General features: G+C 38.5%; 1 protein-coding gene across 1 annotated transcript in view; it reads right to left on the bottom strand.

The window, feature by feature from the left end:
• LOC136875479 (formimidoyltransferase-cyclodeaminase) overlaps positions 1–22,814 on the bottom strand; it is a 209,270-nt gene that overhangs the window by 59,795 nt on the left and 126,661 nt on the right. The window contains exon 6 of the mRNA XM_067149026.2: positions 19,986–20,098. Within this exon, the coding sequence (XP_067005127.2) occupies positions 19,986–20,098 (113 nt within the window). The remainder of the gene's footprint in view (positions 1–19,985; positions 20,099–22,814) is intronic.

Genomic DNA, 22,814 nt, shown 5'->3' with positions numbered 1-22,814 from the left:
GTGGAGAGGTTCATTATCGAAGTGACACAAAGGTGGGTAAAAGTACTTGTGAAACTGGTATTAAATATTCCTATAATAGATTTTCAGTTATGACATTAGTCAATAATTCATTTAATTATCGTTGTTAACACAGTAAAATACGGAGAGAATACATGAACGTCATTATTTAAATCCTTCCGAACAAGGATAAACCTCTCGGTTATAACATTGATCTTAGAATAACGAGTTACAAATGGCAAACTCCTGTATACATAATCAATATCAACATTTGAAAACCTGTACAACCTAAGAAAAATATTCTAATTTTACGAAACGAAACCCCATGGCACAATAAGAATGATTAATCCCACCGTAATTGAAAGAGGCGTTAAATTGAGTGCTTTGAAATTGCGAAACGTCGAGAGATTGTGTTGCCTAAACATTACGGCAATCAGTGTTGTACTTGTTGTTTTGTGTGGTGATGGTGGTGGTGGTGGTGGTGGTGGTGGTACGAGTCTTTGAATTACCTGATGGGCAAATTTGATACAGAGAGAAAGGACCGAACATAAAGAGAGTTAACCGGAACGTTCATTCTCGGTAATGTATACAACACTGCTTCACAGAATCGTTGCGCGCTTTGTCCATACAGCCGGGCGCAGACTATTATTTTAATTCAACCTACGGTCGTCATTTTCGGATGAGCAGGGCTCTCATCTCTTTGGCAGTACGTTTAAATTATTTTCAGCACTCTCTACTAAGTAGGGATAGCAGATTGCACTATGTCTGCACATTTGAAGCAGAGAAACATTATTTGTATTGAAACCATAGTGCCTCATGAGAGACCACTGACACCAAGAAGACTAGAAATGCTTAATCTCTGAAAACATTCCTTTAACTAAAACACGACGCTGGTTTAAGGACGTGACAACAATACTGAATACCCTTGCAAATGGCAGATGTTTACTCGTGTAGGCCGTACTGAAATAACATTTTATTAGACTTTTTTTCTCCATTGAACTGAGTGGTTGTGACAGCTTGTTTGTTTCTGCAGAGATTGTTTTTTTTTTTTTTATTCTAGTGCTCCAGTTGCTTCTGAAAGCTTCAATAGGCGTATCAAATTAGCGAGGATAGAAGACGGCCATATAGATATATTAGACAATCAGTCTATTGTATAAATATTACTGGCATGAACTGTATGCAAATTTTAGCTTGCTATGAAGCCCGAAGGTTGGTTTAAACAAAACATGTGAGCAAAATTAACGAAATTACGGTTAAACCTTTGCAATCAGTGAGCGAGGTCCATAGTGTGATGCTAGCATTTCTGTCTCAAACCTGAAGGCCTCGGTTCGATTGCCTGTATCTATAAAGATCTTCAATCATGGTCTGTGGGTTGGAGTTGAGGTTCCTAAGCTTCATGAAAATAATAGAAGGGCTGTGTGGAATGTTAGGCAGCATACCCGGTTAAGAAAATCAACTAATACGGCGATGGATATCATATTGACCTAGTGGCACTCCACTGTCTGCAGGCCATTCAGATTTATGGCAGGACTACAAGCACGTCCATAACAGAAGAGTACACTACCGTACGGTGATGATTACTAATAATAATAATAATAATAATAATAATAATAATAATAATAATATTTCATTCACCCATGTCGTTTCAGACAACTAAGGACCACGTCATTTTAACTGTCTCCATCCCGGGCGTTGACATTTGCCCAGTAGGCCTACTCTCGCATCCGTTGTCTATGTTGTCCCTTTCTTTCTTTCTTTCTTTCTTTCTTTCTTTCTTTCTTTCTTTCTTTCTTTCTTTCTTTCTTTCTTTCAATCATTCTTTCTTTCTTCATTTTACACTTTACACTTTCTACACTTTGTTCAGCCCACGCCTTTACTGTTTTCAGCTTGGACTTCTCTTGGAAACTCTTCCGGTCTTGAAGTTTCTTCTTAAGTAGGTTGCACTTCAGTATATCATCATGTGTGATACCCATCTCTTATAGATCTTTTTATTCCTCACTGAACCATGTCCATTTTGTCTTCTTACATTATTATTATTGTTACGGAGTTTTCCGTGGTAGGTAGAGGTGAAAGAAGGTGCGGGTGTGAATAGGTCTCCAGCTACGAAAGCAAAATTAATTTAAAATTTAACAAGGTTATATTTTCTTTTCAAAAACAAAGAAATAACAAGCATGGCAGGTACAAAGTAGCAAATCCAAAAAGGGTAGTTACAATATTTACAGGAATTGGGCTTCGCGCCCTGATTTTACACTGCTTGGGCAATCAGCTCAGTTTTACCCCAAACACGAGTTTTAACAGAGGGGCAGAAAACCCCATTCATACCTAGGAGCCCTCGCTCCAAATTACACAGAAAAGCCTCCACGAGGCATACAACACTCAATTTTCAAAAGAGCTACTCGCTCTCAAAATTTAAGCCTCTCCCAGGCCACACCAAACTCCACCTTCAAGTTGTCCTCACTGGACATAGACACAGGGGTAAAATACCCAACCTACTGAGGTCTGTTAAGTAAAAATGGGCAATTACATGACCTCTAAAATAACAATTTGAGAGGAGGCGATCTTGCACTCCTAATACACTTGTTTTTAAAAACCTAATCTGGCTCTAGGCCACTAATGCAAGGGCTAATCCCGTACTACCGAGGTGACTTTAGAAAAGAGCAATTTGTTTTACATTAACGAAGAATAGGTTGAGAAAATAAGTTCACCTCAAGACAATGTGAGTGGGAGCTCGAGAGGGTTAGCACTCTCTATCCCAATATGCAGCTTAAAAGAGAATAGAAGAAAAGATCGTTACATTTTAGGAAAAGGTTACATGGAGGAACGCTTCGCACCCGCCCCGAGAGTTAAACTGCTGAGCTAGCAAAGAAAGAATTTATTAATCGGCCATTACCTTATTGATGACCGCTGCCGAGGAAAGAGGCGCTTCCCGCCTCCTGCTATGTACTTTATACACTGAAAGATGGAACAGAAGTGGCGCAGAGACCCAAAAATCAGCAGTTTATATCCTCTCGCGGAAGGTTCTAGGCGTTAGGGGAATGAAAACACCCGCCCACAATGACTTTATAGGCTAGGGTACAGAAACATATCCAAGTTGGGGGAAGATACATCGGATTGGTCGGAAATTACTACAAGAAATTCGGGATTGGATAAATCTAAAACAAGGGGGAAAATAGGGGTATACAGCCAACTTAAACAATAACAGAAAGAAATTTAACAAGAAACAAACATTTGAAATAAAAATTTCTCCAACAAAATAGTTCTTTAACTCCGCACTAGGGTGCACTATTGTTGATCTTCAGTAGTGTCCTCTAGAAGAGAAAGTTCACACTTCTTACTTCAAGCGAAACAAAAACACATCAAAAATGACACAGTTCAAAAACTCAAATTTTTCCACATGGTGACATCTTCTGAGAAAGTAGAGCATTAATAGCGTAGATAAAGTTCAGACTTCCTCCAGCAGAGGCGTTTCAACAGGCGCACATTTTAAATTAGCGGTGTGGAGGTGTACCGCCCGGTACAATTATTATTATTATTATTATTATTATTATTATTATTATTATTATTATTATTATTATTATTATTATTATTATTATTATTATTATTCCCATTTTTACACGAGCCAAATTTTGGGGCTGTACCTTATTTAAGGCCACGATCGTTTACAAGGAAATCGAACCAGTGTTGAGCACAATTAGAAAGAAATGCATCTACATTTTCGGATATCTTATTAGAATACCGGAAAGTAGAATTAGTAGAATCATAATAGAAAAATTATAGAATTGCAATACTAGGATTAAACTTAATAATAATAATGCAACTTCTGGCTCAGTGAGGAAAGCAACGGGAAACTACCTCACTCCTCATGTCCCTAGTACGCCTCTTCAGTGACACCTAATGACGCGAGTTCAGTAGATGTTCGCTATGTTCACAGACCAACGGAACTAGGGAAGTGTTTGAATATCTTTGTGCCAGCGCCGCCAGAGATTTTCGTTCTGGGACCTGCCTGGTATACTATTTATGTATTTTTTTAGGTTATTTCTGGTTTTATTGATTTATTTATTTTATTTTATATTTTATCTAATATTTTTATCTTGCTAAAGTTTTAATGATTTATATATTATTCATTATGTATGTATTAACATTGATTGATTGATTGATTGATTGATTGATTGATTGATTGATTGATTGATTGATTGATTGATTGATTGATTGATTGATTGATTGATTGATTGATTGATTGATTGATTGATTGATTGATTGATTGATTGATTGATTGATTGATTGATTGATTGATATTGATTGATTGATTGATTGATTGATTTGCTATTTCTATTTATTTATTTTTTACAATTTGCTTTACGTCGCACCGACACAAATAGGTCTTACGGCGGCGATGGGATAGGAAAGGGCTAGGAATGGGAAGGAAGCGACCGTGGCGTTATTTGATCATTTGCCTGGTGTGGAAATTGGAAACCACGGAAAACCATCTTCAGGGATGCTGACAGTGGGATTTGAACCCACTACTTCCCGAATGCACAAGCTGATAGTTACGTGACTCAAACCGCGCCGCCACTTGCTTGGTAACTCCTTATTTATTTATTTATTTATGTATTTATTTATTTATTTATTTATTTATTTATTTATTTATTTATTTATTTATTTATTTATTTATTTATTTATTTATTTATTTATTTATTTACTTATTTATTTATTTATTTATTTTGTATATGTCTCTTTTCTTGTTTGTTTCTCGTGTATTTATTTTATTCTTTATTTATTTATTTATTTATTTATTTATTTATTTCCTTCTTTCTTTCTGTATTTCTTTCTTTCTTTCTTTCTTTCTTTCGTTTATTAATGCATTCATTATTTCATTCATTTACTCATTAGACCTAAACTTTATATGTTTACCTAATCAGTTCATCAGTGTTAGTTTAAAATTGTAAAGGACGAATGGTTTCATGTATTGAGGGAGTCACTGGGTTCTGGAAGCAAGCAGAAGAAGAAATATATCGAATATTCTGGAGATTAATTGTCAGGCGTTCTCTGTGTCATTTTACATACTTTTTCTTAACAGAGAATCTGAGGCATTTAATTGGACTTCATTTTATTGAGCAAGAATCTAGACTTCTATGACTCGGGATGTTGTTAATTAAGCCAATATTGCTGAGAATCCCCCTTGGGAAGGACATATTTGATGGCAAGCTGAGGTGTGACGTGTCTCGCAATAAGCCATTTGCGACTTCAAACGATACAGCCTCATGAGACAGGGAACGTTAATGAAGGTCTCCTGCATTTAGAGTTAGAAATTATCATCTCTAACATTCAGTCGATATGTAGTTTTAAAGGGAATTCAGTTGTACTTGAAACCCACTATAAATATACAGTTTTGATTTTCTGCGGTGTGGTTAATGTCAAAAACCAAACTGAGAATAAATTTGATGGTTAATGACAATAATATACTTACCAAAGAAATGTGAATGCGGTCTTTTCAACTCACTACTGTATGCAATGAATATAGCACTGCTCCTTATGACACAAATTAGGGATTCATTAGCCATTATACAGTGGAAGTCTTCTCGCATTTGAAATAAAAAAAACTTCTGAGCCTGATAGAAGACATACAGCTAGCACATCGGTCGGTTGCACGTATGGATCTTAAGACCTCGCTCGCGGATATCCACCAGGTTTGGTTGGATATCATGCAGAAAACCACTTATTGGATGCTCACACACGAGATTTAAATTATTACCAACTAGCTGATGTACCCGTGCTTCGCTACGGGATTCTCAGAAAGACTGACTTTGTGGTTTTCCTAACTGAAGTCAACATAGGTCATTACAAAAATGTCAGCAGGAATGTAGCGATTAAAAGCAATGCTATCATATAAAATACTCGATCAAATGAAAAGCCCCACATTTTATCACTTTTAACGAACAGTACTACGGTGACAATCTAATAGTCCAAAGTTCCAGAGCTGGAATGACCAGGCCGCAGACTGCCGTGAACACTCCTCTGCCATTATTCCTTTAAATATGCGCACTATCTATTCCAATCAGTGCCTCAGAGTAGGTATTGAATAGCTCGAGTGCTATGATGAACCAGTGTGTTACGTACCAGTAGTATCAGAAAATTTACGAAACAGGGGAATGGCATGCTAAAGAAGAAAGTTATTTAACTCCCCAGCTACTTCCCATCAATATTCAGGCAGGCTGTTACACTCTGTACCACTGGGCGAGTTGGCCGTGTGGTTAGAGGTGCGCAGCTGTGAGCTTGCATCCGGGAGATAGTGGATTCGAACCCCACTGTCGGCAGCGCTGAAGATAGTATTCCGTGGTTTCCCACTTTCACACCAGTCAAATGCTGGGGCTGTACCTTAATTAAGGACAGGGCCGCTTCCTTCATACTCCTAGCCCTTTCCTATCCCATTATCGCCATAAGACCTATCTGTGTCTGTGCGACGTAAAGCAAATAAAAGAATACTCGGTACACAGAAGTAATCCTATCTACCGGAGATGAGTGGAAACAGAAGACACAAAGCATATCACAACCAACAATGGTCAATGTAATGTTATTGTTGATAAATGTTATGAGCTTTCTATATTGTAGACCTTCACATTTAGTTTTCTTTCTGCTCTATGATTTGTAAAATATTTTATACCGTAGACTGTAGTTCCTTATTTTCCGACTTTACATACCGATTTTCATTAAATTCTGTTTACCCATTTTCTCGTGCCTCGGCACTGATATGAACTTAGTAACAAAAGTCCAAATTCATGAATATCTTTATGATCACAGACGGTACGGTAACAATCTGTAAAACATGAATGATAGGAAATATAATACGGTACTATATAACCTTAGTTATGTAGTATTTATCGATTACACCTCTAATAAGAAATTGTTGAGAAATAAATTTTAGGCCTTCCCCTAAACTGCCATTCCACTCAGACTGAATAAAATTATTTATAGCCTAGATCATACCGACTTATTCCCCGACTTAGCACACCGACTTTCATTAAAATAGGACGACTAATAACATAATTATTTGAGAAATAAATTTTAGGCCTTCCCCTAAACTACCATTTCACTCGGCATGAATAAAATTATTTATGGCCTAGATTGTAGCGGCTTAATCCTCGACTATGCATACCGACTTTCATTAAATTCTCTTCAGCTGTTTTCTCGTGATGCGTGTACATACTTACTGAACCCTTGAGCCACCACAAAGGTAATGCGTTCAATACTGTAACGTGTTGGCGGGGTAAATAAATAAATGAGTACAGCACCTGGTAGCAACCTATTTCTAAGATTTATTAACTAAGCACTACAATTACAGATTTACACACACACAGACGGTAGCCGAGCTTACTACTTACACACGAACACGGTTACACACTTACACCGTTCGCGCTCTCCCTCTTAGTTTCTCATGTCCCATCTACAATGGCACACACACACACACACAGACAGACAGAGTTATTGATTATTTATAGTACACTCTCTCAGCCTCTCAGTCACACTCGTTAGCGCTGTCACGGTCCACAGCCTACACGTCAGTCTCGCAGGTCGGGATAGTATCAGCTGTTCGCTCAATCCGTCGAACCCCGTTCGCAGTCCGCACACATCAGCACCCAGTGTTCCCTTCGCGCTGCTCCAGAACACTCCAGGTTCTCCTCCAGCAGCCAGCCTCAAGGGACACACACACATGACATCAGGGAAACAGGAACGAGTCCTCGGCCCCAACAGGCAGATACTCCATCAGGCTGACACCTCAGCCCAGGCTATCACTGACTGCGCTCTTCGCTAACTTACACCAGCGAACTCAATCTCGCTCATCACACACTCACTCACTAACTAACTCTCACTGACTCTCACTCCAAGTTACTCCTCTCCTTATATACCTGCTCTGGGCCTTCCAGAACAGTCTGTATGCTAGATGTATCCAGAAACCTCGCGAGATAGAAGACTCCAGATTAATAGTCAAGTAATTTCCGTCGTCCTCTGCTGTATGGCCGCGGACTGAAGCGAGAGGGCCGGCCTAGCACCAAGTGTTGCACGTGATAGGCGCGCTTGAGTGTAATGGGGGTGGGGCCGAAACGATGACGCCCCCGGCGCGTAGCGACTTGGCATGGCGGACGCTATAACCATTACAGTACAGACAGACAGACAGACAGACAGAAATTACGGAAAATTAAAAAGTGCATTTCCTTGTTATTGTGGACATGACAGATACAGAAATATCATCCTTTTTAAATTCTGAGCAATGTACAGACAATACTCTTATATTTTATATATACAGATGTTCTCTTCTGGCATCCCATAATCTCAGACCAGACGAATCGGGAGGGAAGCTAAGAACATGAGCAATAAAGTAAATTAAATTCGTTTTCTCATATCGAATCCACTTTTCAGGCACACTTGCAACAACTATTTCACAATTACAGTTTTTAATGCTGAAAACATTTCTTAGCAGAGAAAGTAGGCGTCCCCATACTACGAAAAACGTAAAATTAACCAATTTCCTTAATTGTGCCGGTTTAAGAGCTAAAGGGCCCAGAAAGGTTTTACATTGTGAGTCTAGGATATCTCTATCGAATTATAAAAACAAACTTTAGAAATCACTTCCTGCTTAAATGCATTTCTGTAAAAACAGCATAAAATCGCTTGTTTCTATACTCGTATCCCTGTTTTATACAAATCCTAGCAAAATACATCATTATTTCTAAATTATGTACCTTGGTTCAATACGCTCAGGCGTTCTTTGATTCTTTTGGATAATGACAACACCAAATGTAGTTATAAGGTCTGAAGTGAAACAATGCATCGACTTACATTATCGCTCGTAGTGGTAGAAAAAGGCGAACAGCTAGTCTAATCTAACAGACCGGATAACGATGATTAAGAAAAGTATTGTAATTTTGAGGAATAAATAAATAAAATACTCATATTTCATTTTATCTACTTAAAATTCATAGCTCTTATCCTCAGGATGCTTTCAACACTGAGTTGCTTGCGTCAAGGGCTAGAACTGTGGATTTTAACCACATGCCAACCCTCCTACTAATCTTATATTTTTTACGGTACCGGAAATCGAACCTCCAGTTAATAATGATAACCGTTACATGAACATGCAGCGTGAGAATTCGGCACGAACTGTCGAGGGAAGTTATTAATTCAGTAGTAATGCTAGTGGGATGTAAAACACTAGTAAAAACAAAACAAAAGAAGAAGAAGAAGAAGAAGAAGAAGGTTAACACATGGTTTGCGCAGAGTTCGCTTTCGATTTAGTTGGAGTCAATTTTTCGATCAGTGCAATGAATCGTTTTCCATTCGTTACTCGTGGTGCAAGTTAAATATCTCCTTTGATCCTTTCTTGAACTCTAACGAAGGCAACTGAGTGAGGCAGATGGTCTTCGTCCGTGTGATGGTCAACTTCTGAATATTCTCGCGTGAACATAATTTTTCCTATAGCACTTAACATTTCACTAGCCTACCAGACGGACTGTGGCACTTTCAGCAATCTCAACAGCATTCTGCTTTCCCCCCATCGAAGTGGAGCAGGTTCCTTGTAAGATCTTCCTATCTAAAATACACCAGTGTAAACTTTATTTATTTTCTAATTTCAGCTTAATATATTTGTGATTATATGAAGTGGACATGGGAATTAATTTATCTATCTTTCTCATACTGTCCCACTGCGTTTTTTGACGGCGCAAACTTCCATCCACGGTCTCAAAACTTGTGCAAGAATTGTACTTGTTATTCCTGATTATGGTGGTTACAGTGGTGTTGGTGCTTATCCGCTCGGTTATGAACATGAACATAGTGTTTAATAAACTCAATAATGTACTGAATCTTCCCCCGAGTATTATTCAACTGTGTCTGCTCTCTCGTCACCAGAGAAAGGTCAGAGTTCACACACATACACTCGCAGCTTGTTAAATCAAAACGTGGAGCTGTTTGTGTTCGAAACATCTCAAGTTCTCTTTCTCTCGATCGTATAAATAATTCAGTCAGCCGCATAAATCTCCACGTCTACAACATGTTAATTCCTCCTCGACAGGTAGAGGATATTTCTTCTGCAGTAGTCACTACTTCTGCAGTATTCATTCGAAAATGCCATGTTTTATACACGGGTGAGCCTAAATGTTGGTGTTTTTGACGTAGAAAATGCTCGAACTTGTCCGGTGTGCCTTACATTTTCAAATGGAAATCCTTTCTAGTGAGTAATTGCGACGACAGTATTCAATATTTCATTCTTAGATTCTGGATTTTTCTTGTGTAATAGGTTCCAATTCAAACTAATTTTTTATTAGGACGTGTCGTCTAGCCCGATCTCTGTTATGTAGCAAGAGTAATATAAATTGTAGGGGTTCTGATCGGCCGTACCCCTAACGTTTATGTAAGCCTCAAAATATAACCGTTGTGTAGGGTAGCCTATACTTGTTACCCGCTTCAATTCGTTTATATTCTAAACTACTGTATTACTGCCTAAACATCCGGACTCTAGTCATTATAAAGAATGAGGACGCATGCATCTAGCAACAGCAGTCTAATCTCGGTATGATGTCACGAATCATGCAAAAGTGCTGCTATCTTAAGGTATTAAAATCACCCTGCCGCGCAGTTAACAATTATTGAAGCTCTGGATTCCAACATAGTAGCACATAATGTGAGGTGTCATTTGATACGTCTCCCAAGTTTCTAAATGTAAAAAGCATAATTAATTCAAATAAAGAACATCTGACAGAATTGTGGTGCTAAAAAGTCGGAAAATAGATTTCATTATTTCTTAAAATATCATGACATCTGGACAGTCAATGGCTTAAAAATTATTTACAACGTATTAGAGGGGATATAGTGACTTTTTATAATTCCAAAAGTCCAAAATCACTGATGTTGAGTGTCAAAAGGCTAATAAGAAGCGTCTCAAAGTTAAAGCAGCCGAGCGTCGAGAGGTGATTTCCATGTTACTGAAGCTGCAGCCAACCACACATAATGCCCCAGTAGTAGCAAATTATTTGAAAATCATGGGTTTGGATACAGATAACCCTTGTCTGATCGACTTTCTTTCTTGTAGTTGTGCAAACAAAAAATTTTAAATTAATAAACAAAATGTCAATAATAAAATTAAAAGCCCTTACTCACCTGATATTTAATTTCTAAAATACTTATCACGTGGTACGTATTCTCGTCAAAGTCTGCGGCAGTGACTCCGACACATCCCCTTTCAAGTGAAAATGAAAACCCTCAGCCTGTTTCTACTAGACATTCGACCGTGTCAGGAGCGGAATGAATGAACTTCCCACCTAGCGGCGAGGATAAGAATTATACCTGCTGCCGAAGCCTGTAGCACTCCCCTAGGGAAAGGAGTAATGACTGACAGATTAAATTAAATTACATTTTGGAATGTTGCTGGAATGAACGATTATAGGGAAAACTGGAGTAATCGAAAATAAACCTGTCCCCACCCCCCCTTTGTCCAGATCTGAACCACGGAACCCAGCGGTGAGAGACCGGTGTGCTGCCGTCTGATTCACGGAGGTTCGCCCACGTTCAAATATTATGCTATTTAGTTCACCTCTTCATAAATAACGCTCATGTTTGATGATAAACATAGTATCACATTGTATAGTTCGAATATAGCCGTTATAATAATGGTGTATGGCCTCCGGAGGGGCCTGATGCAGGTCTTTCCAGTTGACGCCTGATAGCCGACCTGATATACCTATTATGAATTCTATTGCTGAAGACGGCACATACACCCAGTCCCCGAACCATCGGAATTAACCAATGAAGGTTAAAATTCTCCATCCGGACGGGAATTGAACACGGGAACCCGGGGACTAAAGGCCAGCACGCTAATCATTTAGCCATTTACTCGGACAATATTGCCGTTATGACCGTCTATGGTAGTGGATCAGCGGTAGAGTGTCGGCCTCCGGATCCCAAGATAGCGGGTTCAAACCCGGCAGAGGTAGTCGGATTTTTGAAGGGCGGAAAAATGTCCATTCGACACTCCATGTCGTACGATGTCGGCATGTAAAAGATCTCTGGTGACACATTTGGTGTTTACCCGACAAAATTCATTAAAAATCTCAGCCATAGACGCCCAAGAGAGTTTCGGTTTACTCGGTCTGCCATCTAGTGGGGGCCTAGAGTAAAACGGAACGTCGAAATTGACGAGCAGACAGCCATATGGCGTCAAATTGAAATGTCTGCACACGGTAGCTGAGGCCATACGATTATTATTATTATTATGGTAGTAGCTTGATTATCTGCATCTCAGTATAATTTGTCTACGTAGCTGCTCCTTCAGTCTGTGCCACTTATGACAATGTTCACTTATAAGATCAAATAAATAATTGACAACTGAGAGCGAAATACAAGGTAAATTCATGGCCCTATGCGTTACGTAACACATTACTATCGGCAATCGTTTCCAGCTAAAGCAAGAGTAAATTTAGAGCATATTTTATTATTATTATTATTATTATTATTATTATTATTATTATTATTATTATTATTATTATGATTATTATTATTATTATTATTATTATTATTATATTGAAATATATGGAAACTGGAATCCTCTGAGAGACCAGAACGTTGATCATTCAGCCAAGTAATTGGACTAAATTCAATTGGCTGCGCTTTAGCGTGTCGGCTTACGTTACCACTTGAGGCTGATGAAAAAAATAAAGAGAGAGTAGTATATCTCTGATGTCTGAATATCTTTGTCTGGGACTGGCGTGGGCAGTTGAAAACGAAAAATGGAAGTAAAATAATGTGTAAGATATAATAACCTATTTCAGTGACGAGAATGGGAGTGTTTTGCTGAAATTGCAAGACCTAAGACTATTGCTAAGGAAGAATAGATATATATCTATAACGAGTAGGAGTAAGTGCACTTCGGTGAAAATAGAAACAAGATTTTAGCCTACTATTTTAAGGTGCGTGAATTGCTACAATTTCAGAATAATAAGAAAATGGACATTATTTAGCCGAGCGAAATAATAAGTGCAATTGATATATGAACCACTTGATGTTGAATGGAGACTTCTGCAGATTTTACGAATTGTTCGATTTTGATGGGATACTACAGATGATAGGTACGGCCACCGTTTATTGTCGAAAGGAGACCACTGCAGTCCACACCATGATTGTGCCGTGCTTGTGAAATCTCCGTGTGATGTTAAATGGGGGAATCTGCTGGAGATGTGCATAACATCGGTATCGTTTTGGGATTATGTTATTACGTTAAACTGGTGTTATTGAAATTGGTTTCGGTATTTTGATCATTCATGCATTGATATTGTACTTCATTTTCATATTACTATTCATTTTGGCATTATCGCTTCACCGCTCATGTTAAGAATTGGATTTATACTTTCCAAAAGCAATAACAATACATTTTGCGTGTTTCATGTGGAAGTTGGCAATCAAAGTTCGAAATTTAACTCCATTAGATGTATAAATTATACTACACCAACAATAACAAAAGCAGGGTTTTTTCATAATCCATGAAATGCATTTTATATTTTCGTGCATTGAAGTATGCTCTAGTACAGGCAAAATGCAATAAGAGAAGCGTAAAATACAGATCGACATTTTCTATCACCTAGACAGTTTTTCCTTCTGTGAAGTTTAGAAATCGCCAGAAGTCCCGTTTCAACATCAAGTGATTCATTTACATTACTGTGGTTATGGACCTCTACTGTAAAGCTCGCGTTCCTGTAACTTCAAATATCCTCGATATTCCCAGAAACTGTGTCATATGTCAATGCCCATATTTTCGCGATATTTGGGCATGGAAGCTGTTTCGTAGTAAACACCTATTCCAGTTTAGTGGTTCAATTAGAAACAAATGTCATTAATGAACGAAAAAATGTTGCGGTAGTAGTTAAACAAAAGTTGATCTTTTGGAATTTGTGATACGCAGCAAATGCATATCTACAACGGGAAAGCAAAAACATTAAATCACCTCATTTTAGAGCATATCTTACCTGATACTGAAATATGGACCGGCTGTCGGCGGGGTTATGCAAAACTCTCTACTTTACTAAGAGTTCCGCCATACATACGCGAAATCGTTAACCACAGGAGGAATTTAATCGATCCGACGACAGGTGCCTGCACCAACCATGTGGAAGGCTCCTGGTCAAGGCTTAAACGCTATGCGAGGGGTATGGAAGTAATGAACTCTAAATTGCTCCCCGAGCATATAGACCAATTGATGTGACTGGAATTGTTCGTAAAAATTACGAAAGTGGACAAGTTAGTGATTCAGATTTCAAAGAGATTTCGTAACACAGGTTTTCAAACACAATTATTACAATTATTGATAATTGTTTATTTCATAAAAATAAACATGATCCCTCGCCCAATGGTATGAGTAATTAACAAATTGTGACTACATCCTATTAAATCTTATATGTCATAATATATTTTTCGGAGTGACACACCTACATTTCTTCTCTTTTCCAGCACTGCTGTGACAGCTAAGAATTTGCACGAAGGAGTATAAGCCTATATCACACAATCACACTGTTGATATCTTTCTATTGATAAAACTAAAGTAAAGAACTTCACAAGAGCTGGATATTAGCCTATACATATTACAAAACATGTAACAAAATAAACGATAAAGCACAATGCCAGCATAGGAAGTCTTGTGTGATGTATACGAGTGGTCCTTCAGCCTCGTACTTTCTACTTACAAATGTTCCGCACGCACTAATGATGAACGGGATACCTAATTGCTTGGTTACAAAGGAGCGATACAACGTCTTGTATTTCGGATGTGAAACAAAGAGCAGTCATTTTATTACACACTTTCTGTAACAGATTGCATTTGTAAATACGCTGAAGATGCAGAAAATAAAGTTTATTAACTGATTAATTTATACACGTACAGACATTCCACAGGCCGTTATTTATAAACTCCTGCGCTTACCCTATCGGCTGCATTTCGACCAGATTCTCCATAAATTAAAATTATGTGTGTGTTTTCGACGTTGCTGAACACATCAGCCATTGTCGATATGTTGACAGCAGCTGTAGCGCCACTGTACCGAATACCAGTCTACAACTATGCGTTCGAAAATGAGGCTTACAAACGCAAGGGGGCGTATTCGAAGGGTAGCGCTGAGGATCATGCAGCGAGCGGCCATCCGATCGTTATCTCTTCGTATTCTGACGTAACCTGCCTGCAGGCAGTAATACCCCTGTAAAATTAGTTACTAAGCAACCCATTCATCATTAGTGCATGCGGGACACTTACAAGTAGAAACTACGCTGCTGATGGGCCTCCTGGTATATATTTACGTTTTAATAATATTTATGGAAGATCTCCCCCAAAATTTCTCTTTGTTTAAGCTTGGAATGATTACTCTACTTACGACACACAGAAGTATCAAATTTCACCGATAGTAATGTGTTACGTAACCAACACTATGTGTGAATTAATTCCAGTTTCACGGCCGGATGCCTTTCCTGATTCACACCTTGTCTATATCTGTGGTTGTTAGTAATGAGATATCCTTTTTTGAAAATGAAGATGTGTATTAATATGAACACAAATACCCAGTTCCAGAACTAGGTAAGTTAGCCACACGCAGTTAAAATTTCCGACTCGGTCTGTAATGGAAACCGAGTCCCTCTGAATGGGATACCAGAATCCTGACCATTTAGTCAAGTAGCCGGACCAAGACCAGACTCAGACCATACCTACATGTTAACTTGACAAGCACCAAAGTGATGCATCTGTTTGGATTAGATGAAATCAAATAAATACGTATATGGTTATTTACGCTTCAGGTGAACCGAAAACTTACTTTCAAGGTAATCACCCTGACGATCCACGTCCAGTCTTCCTAAGTAAGAGGAGACGTAACACAAAGGCACCTTCAATTCTTGGGTCATGGGTGTTATAGCTGAGTTAAAGCATCTCTGTTTTCATACATAGACAGTCGCATTTAGAATTCCATTCAATAAAAGTACTATTTTTAAAATGAAAAGAATGTCTCGTGGCTATTATTATGACATCAGCATTTAAGTTCACAAGGCACAAACTACCTCGCATGAATATGGATAGTTTTGAAAATTTTTGAATACAATATTTACTGATTTAATGGAAATTTTGAAAAACGCTGCATGTGAAAGTTTATTGAAATTTTGTCTACTTAAGGGCTTATTGGACAATGTTTCGCCTACAGTATTTAGAACACAATGGAGAATTATGGTGTGAAAATAGGAATAAAAAGATGCATCCTGCCATCCTACATTTGTTTGCAGTAAGTCGCTCATGAAATGGACGTTTACAAAAGTTGGATTCAAACTCAACACATCAGAAATTTTAGCTCCTCAGGTCGAAGGTCTCAACTGTCAGTACTGTGCATAATACCATGGCTATCTATACATGAACCGTTCAACTGAATTACTCAAATAAGTCAATGATAATAATAATAATAATAATAATAATAACAATAAAATTTGCAGAGAAACCTGAAAGAAAATATACAGGATGAACAGAAAAAAGCAAAAACAAACTCGGTACATAAAGAGATATTGGAAAGGAAAGAATAAACATTGAGCTAAATAAGTACAAACGCGTTTCTTCTTTTGGCGTAATGAAAGTAGAATAACAGTCATATGGCCTTGGCTATTGAGAGTATGCATTTTTATTTAATGCCATTTAGGCTGCCTGTATTCTAGCTGTCCCGAGGGTCTACAGAATACTAAGTATAAAATCCTGCTTCACAAATATCTCAAGGAAGGAGATCTTATGGATGAAGACCTTCGGAGAATCAAACCCGAGCAACGAAGTCCCACCCTCCCTACTTTCTTCCAGAGCAGCGGCCACGCTCAAGAGCATATATGTCATGGTTCCATCCGGTGAAAATAAAGTGGGTATGTAACATAACTATCTTGAAAGTAGGGCACTATAGTAAGAGGAATACATTAATCTAAGGAATGATAAGAATTGATCATTACCAAATTTAAAACACAATGTTATTCACTGAGAGATCATTAGGGAAATATTTTATGCTCACATGAGAAGTCTTCTTGATTTCGAGGTGCTATCTGAAATTCCCTAACTACGACTTTATTGTAATGCCCTAATTGGAAGAGTGCATCTACTACCGGCTTATTAAACACAAAGCCTTCCGCTAGAAAATACCAATTCCACGCAAGCGAATATTCAAATACTGTGTTTTGAAATGAGCGAGACTACCTCTGCAGGTCAGAAGCACAACATGGTTGGGGACAAAGCCCTGGTCTGGAGCGTCAACTCCGTTTTTTCACCCCTCTCCTATCAGGCCATAAATTACTCGCCTAAGGAAACGCGCCTTGGCTAAAAACAGCTGACCGGATATACACACTTCCATCCGGAATAAACGATTCATCTACCACATGTTTTCCGGGTATACAACCCTCCATGAGTATTATTCACGTATCATTCAAGTTGCGTAATCTTCACATATTGAACATATCGCCTTCAATTTCAAACACATATGCTCGATATCCACACTATTCAAATACCTTCTTAAGATGGCCATTACCGACAGGGAATTACAGTATAGCATTTCACACACTCGCATATCTTTCTAGAGCATTGATTAGCACCTCGAGTCACCGTTTTCCTTCTTCATTGATTAGCATCCTTAATCTAAGGGAGGATGCCTATATTATGCAAGATTTTAATTTGTGTAGCACCTGGACAATTAATGATCAGAACTTAAGAAGATCCTACCAGCTGAATCAAAATGGATACACATAGAAGTCAGCCGAAATATTTAAATCCACCCTTCTACGAGTGCTTCGCTAGACGCACATAACTCATAGGGCAGTACACTAATTCATGCATATACCCGGGGATAACTTTGGCGATTGACCACCCAGAATACAAGAAAAATAAAGATAATAATAGAGAAAGAACTGTACCCCTTTGAGAATCGTATATCTCGCTATCTACACACTATACATGAAATAAAATGCATGCTGCTGAATTTATCTACAAAGTTAAATTTTCATATTAATGCGACCTTTGACGGATTTTCATGCTAGGATATCATTGGAATGTACTCATCATTTCGGTGTGTAACCTGCTGTCATCTGGTATACCCATATGTATTTAATTATCCATAACCGCCATCTCGCTGGTATAAAGTCCTGGGTTCAACTGGCTCCGCGTTGACTCCATGGTGTACTGGAAATTGCTACCTCCAACCCGTTGAAATTCTACGCTGTCCTTCCAATCAGGGATACCGCTGGCACATAGGCGCGATCTGGTAGTTGTACGTATTTGGTTCACGGAGCATTCACATACATGTGAAAACACATGTGAGTCAAGTTATATTTGAAGTACTGTTTATCTGACTTCAGGATAAATGTAATAAATTGTAGTGACAACTCAAAGGCTCGAAATGGACTACCACAATTCGCGATTAATGTCCCTGAAGATAGCCACTCGCGCCCCGTTCATTACATATGGCGACAATTAATCATTTATCTACCCCTAAATTGAGCGACACCCTTTAATTACTCATTCCTGGCTAATATGACTATATTTATTTAGTAGCGTTTATAGCATCTGATAATTTCACACGGGCTAACCATTACACACTGACCTTTAGCTCCCCGTCACTATCATACTACACACTGACGATTACAGGTAGCTTGACACGGTATCTAAATGAAAATCATTTATTTAGCCTGCATAGAATATCACAATAATATATATTGCATTCACTTTATCACAAGAGTAAAACTAATAACCGTACTTGATGTATCACACACACCTATCACACAATGACTGTAGAAAGAAACACTTAGTCTGTACTGTGACGTGAACCATACGAAGAATGATATACAGTAGAATAAGGTGAAATATATAATTTGGAAGCGCCTTATATAGTCGAATAGTGAATTTAGCTAGGGAGAGGGAACGCTCCCGCCACTTTAACATATTCGCTCCGCTAACAGTCATCTTCCATAGTCGAATGGATACTCAATTTGTAGCTGTTTACACCCTCTATCTACTGAACTATTTTCATTCAGATCGGATTGCAGACTTCATGGTAATTACGAATACGTCCTTTGGTTTCTTAGGCCCGCTGAGTGTGAGTAGTGGGGATTCCCCGCTATGCGTTAATAAACCCCCCAAAGGCCATCTGGTCTTTGACACTACGATGCTATCTCAAGTGGCAACATTAAGAATACATCCAGGAACAAGTCATATTTTTAATTCATTAAATACTGCAAATTGTGCTGGTCCACTGATCCCTTTTAAGTACTGTAGTTTTTCTGGGCTTGTGAAGAATTATCATTATTATTGTTAGTAGTAATCCCGCGAAGTCTGTGGGTTGGTGTCCAGAAAATAGGCAGGGAATTGATGGCAATATACAGTTTTGAGTTGAAATAATGTAAATTAACCACGCCTTCTGACACAGGCAACTTTTTAAGTCTAGCGTCATATCGCTAGCTCCCCTGCACCATAGAGAGGGCAATACCAAGGTCACGCGGTACTCAGAGCTTTCCACTCTCCATACGCGTAATTAGGGCTCCTGCCTTTGAAATCGCGCAGCGTCGTTCGTGTCCCGGACAAGGCATAAAATGCTATTTACACTCAAATATTTCATAAATTGATGCCGAGAGCGCCACATATATATCTTAATAGGCTTTCCGACATGTCTAATGACGTGGTATGGAACGGTTTCAGTATGTCAATTTATCAATTCCATTTTACTCTACCAGATGGCACAGAAACCGGAGTTCTACCGGGTGATCTATTGCTGAGATCTTGAAATTGTTTCTTTCAGTTAAATATCGAGTGTGTCGACATCGTGCAACAGACTGGACGTTTCTTCACCCATCAGAAATCCAATTATCTCCGACCGCTTTTAATCCGCGATCTTGGATTCTTGAGGCCTACACTCCAGCACCGACCGCCAGATGAAGATAATAAGGCAATGTTAACTTACCTTGGTATGAAAGGTTGAAGAGAGGAGAGGCCCAGTCGCGAGATGACGAGTCTTACTTGCTGGTCTTCCTCCAGGACAAACAGATTGTCCCGCTCCATATAAAATTTAGCGGCCTAAAACACAAGATAATAATATCGTCAAAAAGTATATTAATCCTTACTCGTTTGTGCAGTAGTTGAATGCTGAATACCATTTTCCATTATACAAAACTCTGTACATAATACTTGTCATTGCTCCTATTGAGCCGGCCCCGTGGTGTAGGGGTAGCGTGCCTGCCTCTTACCCGGAGGGCCCGGGTGCGATTCCCGGCCAGGTCAGGGATTTTTACCTGGACCAGATGGCTGGTTCGAGGTCCACTCAGCCTACGTGATTAGAATTGAGGAGCTATCTGACGATGAGATAGCGGGCCCGGTCTAGGAAGCCAAGAATAACGGCCGAGAGGATTCGTCGTGCTGACCACACGACACCTCGTAATCTGCAGGCCTTCGGGTTGAGCAGTGGTCGCTTGGTAGGCCAAGGCCCTTCAAGGGCTGTAGTGCCATGGGGTTTGGTTTTTTCATTGCTCCTATTAGTTCTTATGTGAAATAATATTTCCATAGAAACCCAGAGAGTAGGCCGTGCGGTTAGGGTCGCGCAGCTGTGAGATTTCATTTGGGACATGCTGGGTTCGAAAGAAGGTTTATTTCCGTCGTTTTTTTTTCATTTTCACACCAGCCAAATGCTGGGTCTGTGCCTTAAATAAGGCCACGGCCGCTCCTTCACAATCCTTGCCTCGCCAAAAACTTTCGTCGTGTTAGTGCGCCGTTAAACCATTAGAAACAGAACAACAGGTACATCAAGATTGGGGCCAATGTGGTTTCCAACCAAGCAAGAAATCTTGTAGTTTTACGTTACTGTTTGTATCGTGACCATAACCATAGACTCTTCAGTTTTACACAGAATCCAAACCACTGGGACGAGAATATTAATTTCATAGATCCCACATGCACTGACCAGTATTCAAGCCGCGGCCGCCTTGGAGAGAAGCCATTAAGGGAAGTCGCAAAGGTCCAAATCGGCAAATCTTGATATTTTCCCCTTTTTTTACATTTTATTAAAGTGCAAATCATTCTGTTTAAATTGGGATTTGTTGTTTCATTCAAGTATTCGAATATTTACTATTTTAAATAACACAGTTAATACATTGGTGCACTTCTATTTAAAGACACGTTTTTTGCAACGTGTCACTGATTTACACATATCCCAGGGACCATTTCTTCTAGAAGGCTGTGGGTTTACGTGTTTTGAAGAGAAATATATGTTCTATTAGCTGGTCACCCTGTTTCAACTGCAATCGCAAGATGCAGTGTTGTTTAGGCGGAGGATTTTAAACCTTCTATTCTGCAGTAGGTGAGCTTTACCGAAAGTTTTATTTTAAAATGCAATTTACTCAAAATCGCTTTCTCCGAAACAAATGCTCCTTTTTATCAGAGACTACCGGGTGCATTCCCATGAAATGATCATCAAACGTTTGCGATACTGTTGTGGTAGTATGGATCTACTTTGTTTGGTTGATAATCGTTAAATGGTTTATTTTTTATTGTAAAATATCTGCAGAAAAATATTAAAATTGGGGAATAATTTTAAAAAGCATAACTTTTTCGTAGCACATATTTAAAGGTATTCTATATCAGTGTATGCAAAATACATTAGTTAAACATTATATAAAACGATCAAAATCCGACAGACGTCCAGCCTGTGTACACTTATTTACCTCAGCATATACGACACTAATATCGGTCGTTTTCGATTACTTTTATATTTCATCCTCTCCCCTTGGGCTGGAAGGGGTGTCCTGCCCCCACATTATTTGATAAAAGCAGAAATAAGTTTTAATGAACACATCATAATCTTCACATACTGTTAGGCAGGCAACCCGCTGATCGGACTTGTCTTGCGGTTTGCTTATCTTCCCGTATTTTATTGTTCACCCCTTAGTGCCGAACTACCAATCAGATTTTGTTCAAACCAGTTCATAATCCCTTTCAGATGTAATAAGAACAAACTGTGAAAATTTCAGCGAAATCGGTCCAGTAGTTTTTGAGTCTATTAGTTTCAAACATACCAACATCCGATTTTATATATATAGATATCACCTTTCTATATTCAATGGATACTGATAAGAAGGTTAATTTATTCAGCTATTTTAACATTGACGAGATCAATCATTACGATTACGACTCCCCTTAAAACTACTCCCCAGTAGTGTATGTTTCCATTTTACGTATATGACTGAGATATGCAAAAAATTATTCTGCTGAAGGATTAGGAATATTTTTCTCTTTGAGTATCTAATAGGAGACAAATCCAAAAATGCTAAACTTCTACTACATGAATTGAGGGCTATTGAACGATGTTCTGCTATAACATTCTATGAGGGATTGGTTTTTTCGTTCCTCTTTAAATCAAGCAGAAGCAACTCTGAAACGTATAAAGAACAAATTCTTCCTCTAAACTCAAATGTCACATTTTTTTTTTCCATTTCATGAATTGAATATCAGAAATGTATGAAGGCTGAATTTTTCCACCAATCTTATCATAAGTCAAATATATGCTTGGAGAAAATACAGGTTATATATAACTCAGGACAATCAAGTTCATGTTTATTTCCAGTCAGGTGTTAGTTTTTACCACATTAAACTCTTATTTCTTTGCATAGTTTTTAGTTTTTAGTTTTTATATCTTAAGCATTTTGAACTTGCCAGACTTCGAAAAAACTCATATTCCTTTTCCATCCTAGTTCATGGATTTCATATTTTCGCATTTTAAATTGTTCACATATCGAACAAG

The sequence above is a fragment of the Anabrus simplex genome, chromosome 6 (assembly GCF_040414725.1).
Source record: "Anabrus simplex isolate iqAnaSimp1 chromosome 6, ASM4041472v1, whole genome shotgun sequence".
Classification (NCBI taxonomy): Eukaryota; Metazoa; Arthropoda; class Insecta; order Orthoptera; family Tettigoniidae; genus Anabrus; species Anabrus simplex.
Note: the sequence above shows the minus strand (reverse complement) of the source record. Positions and strands in the feature narration are given on the sequence as shown.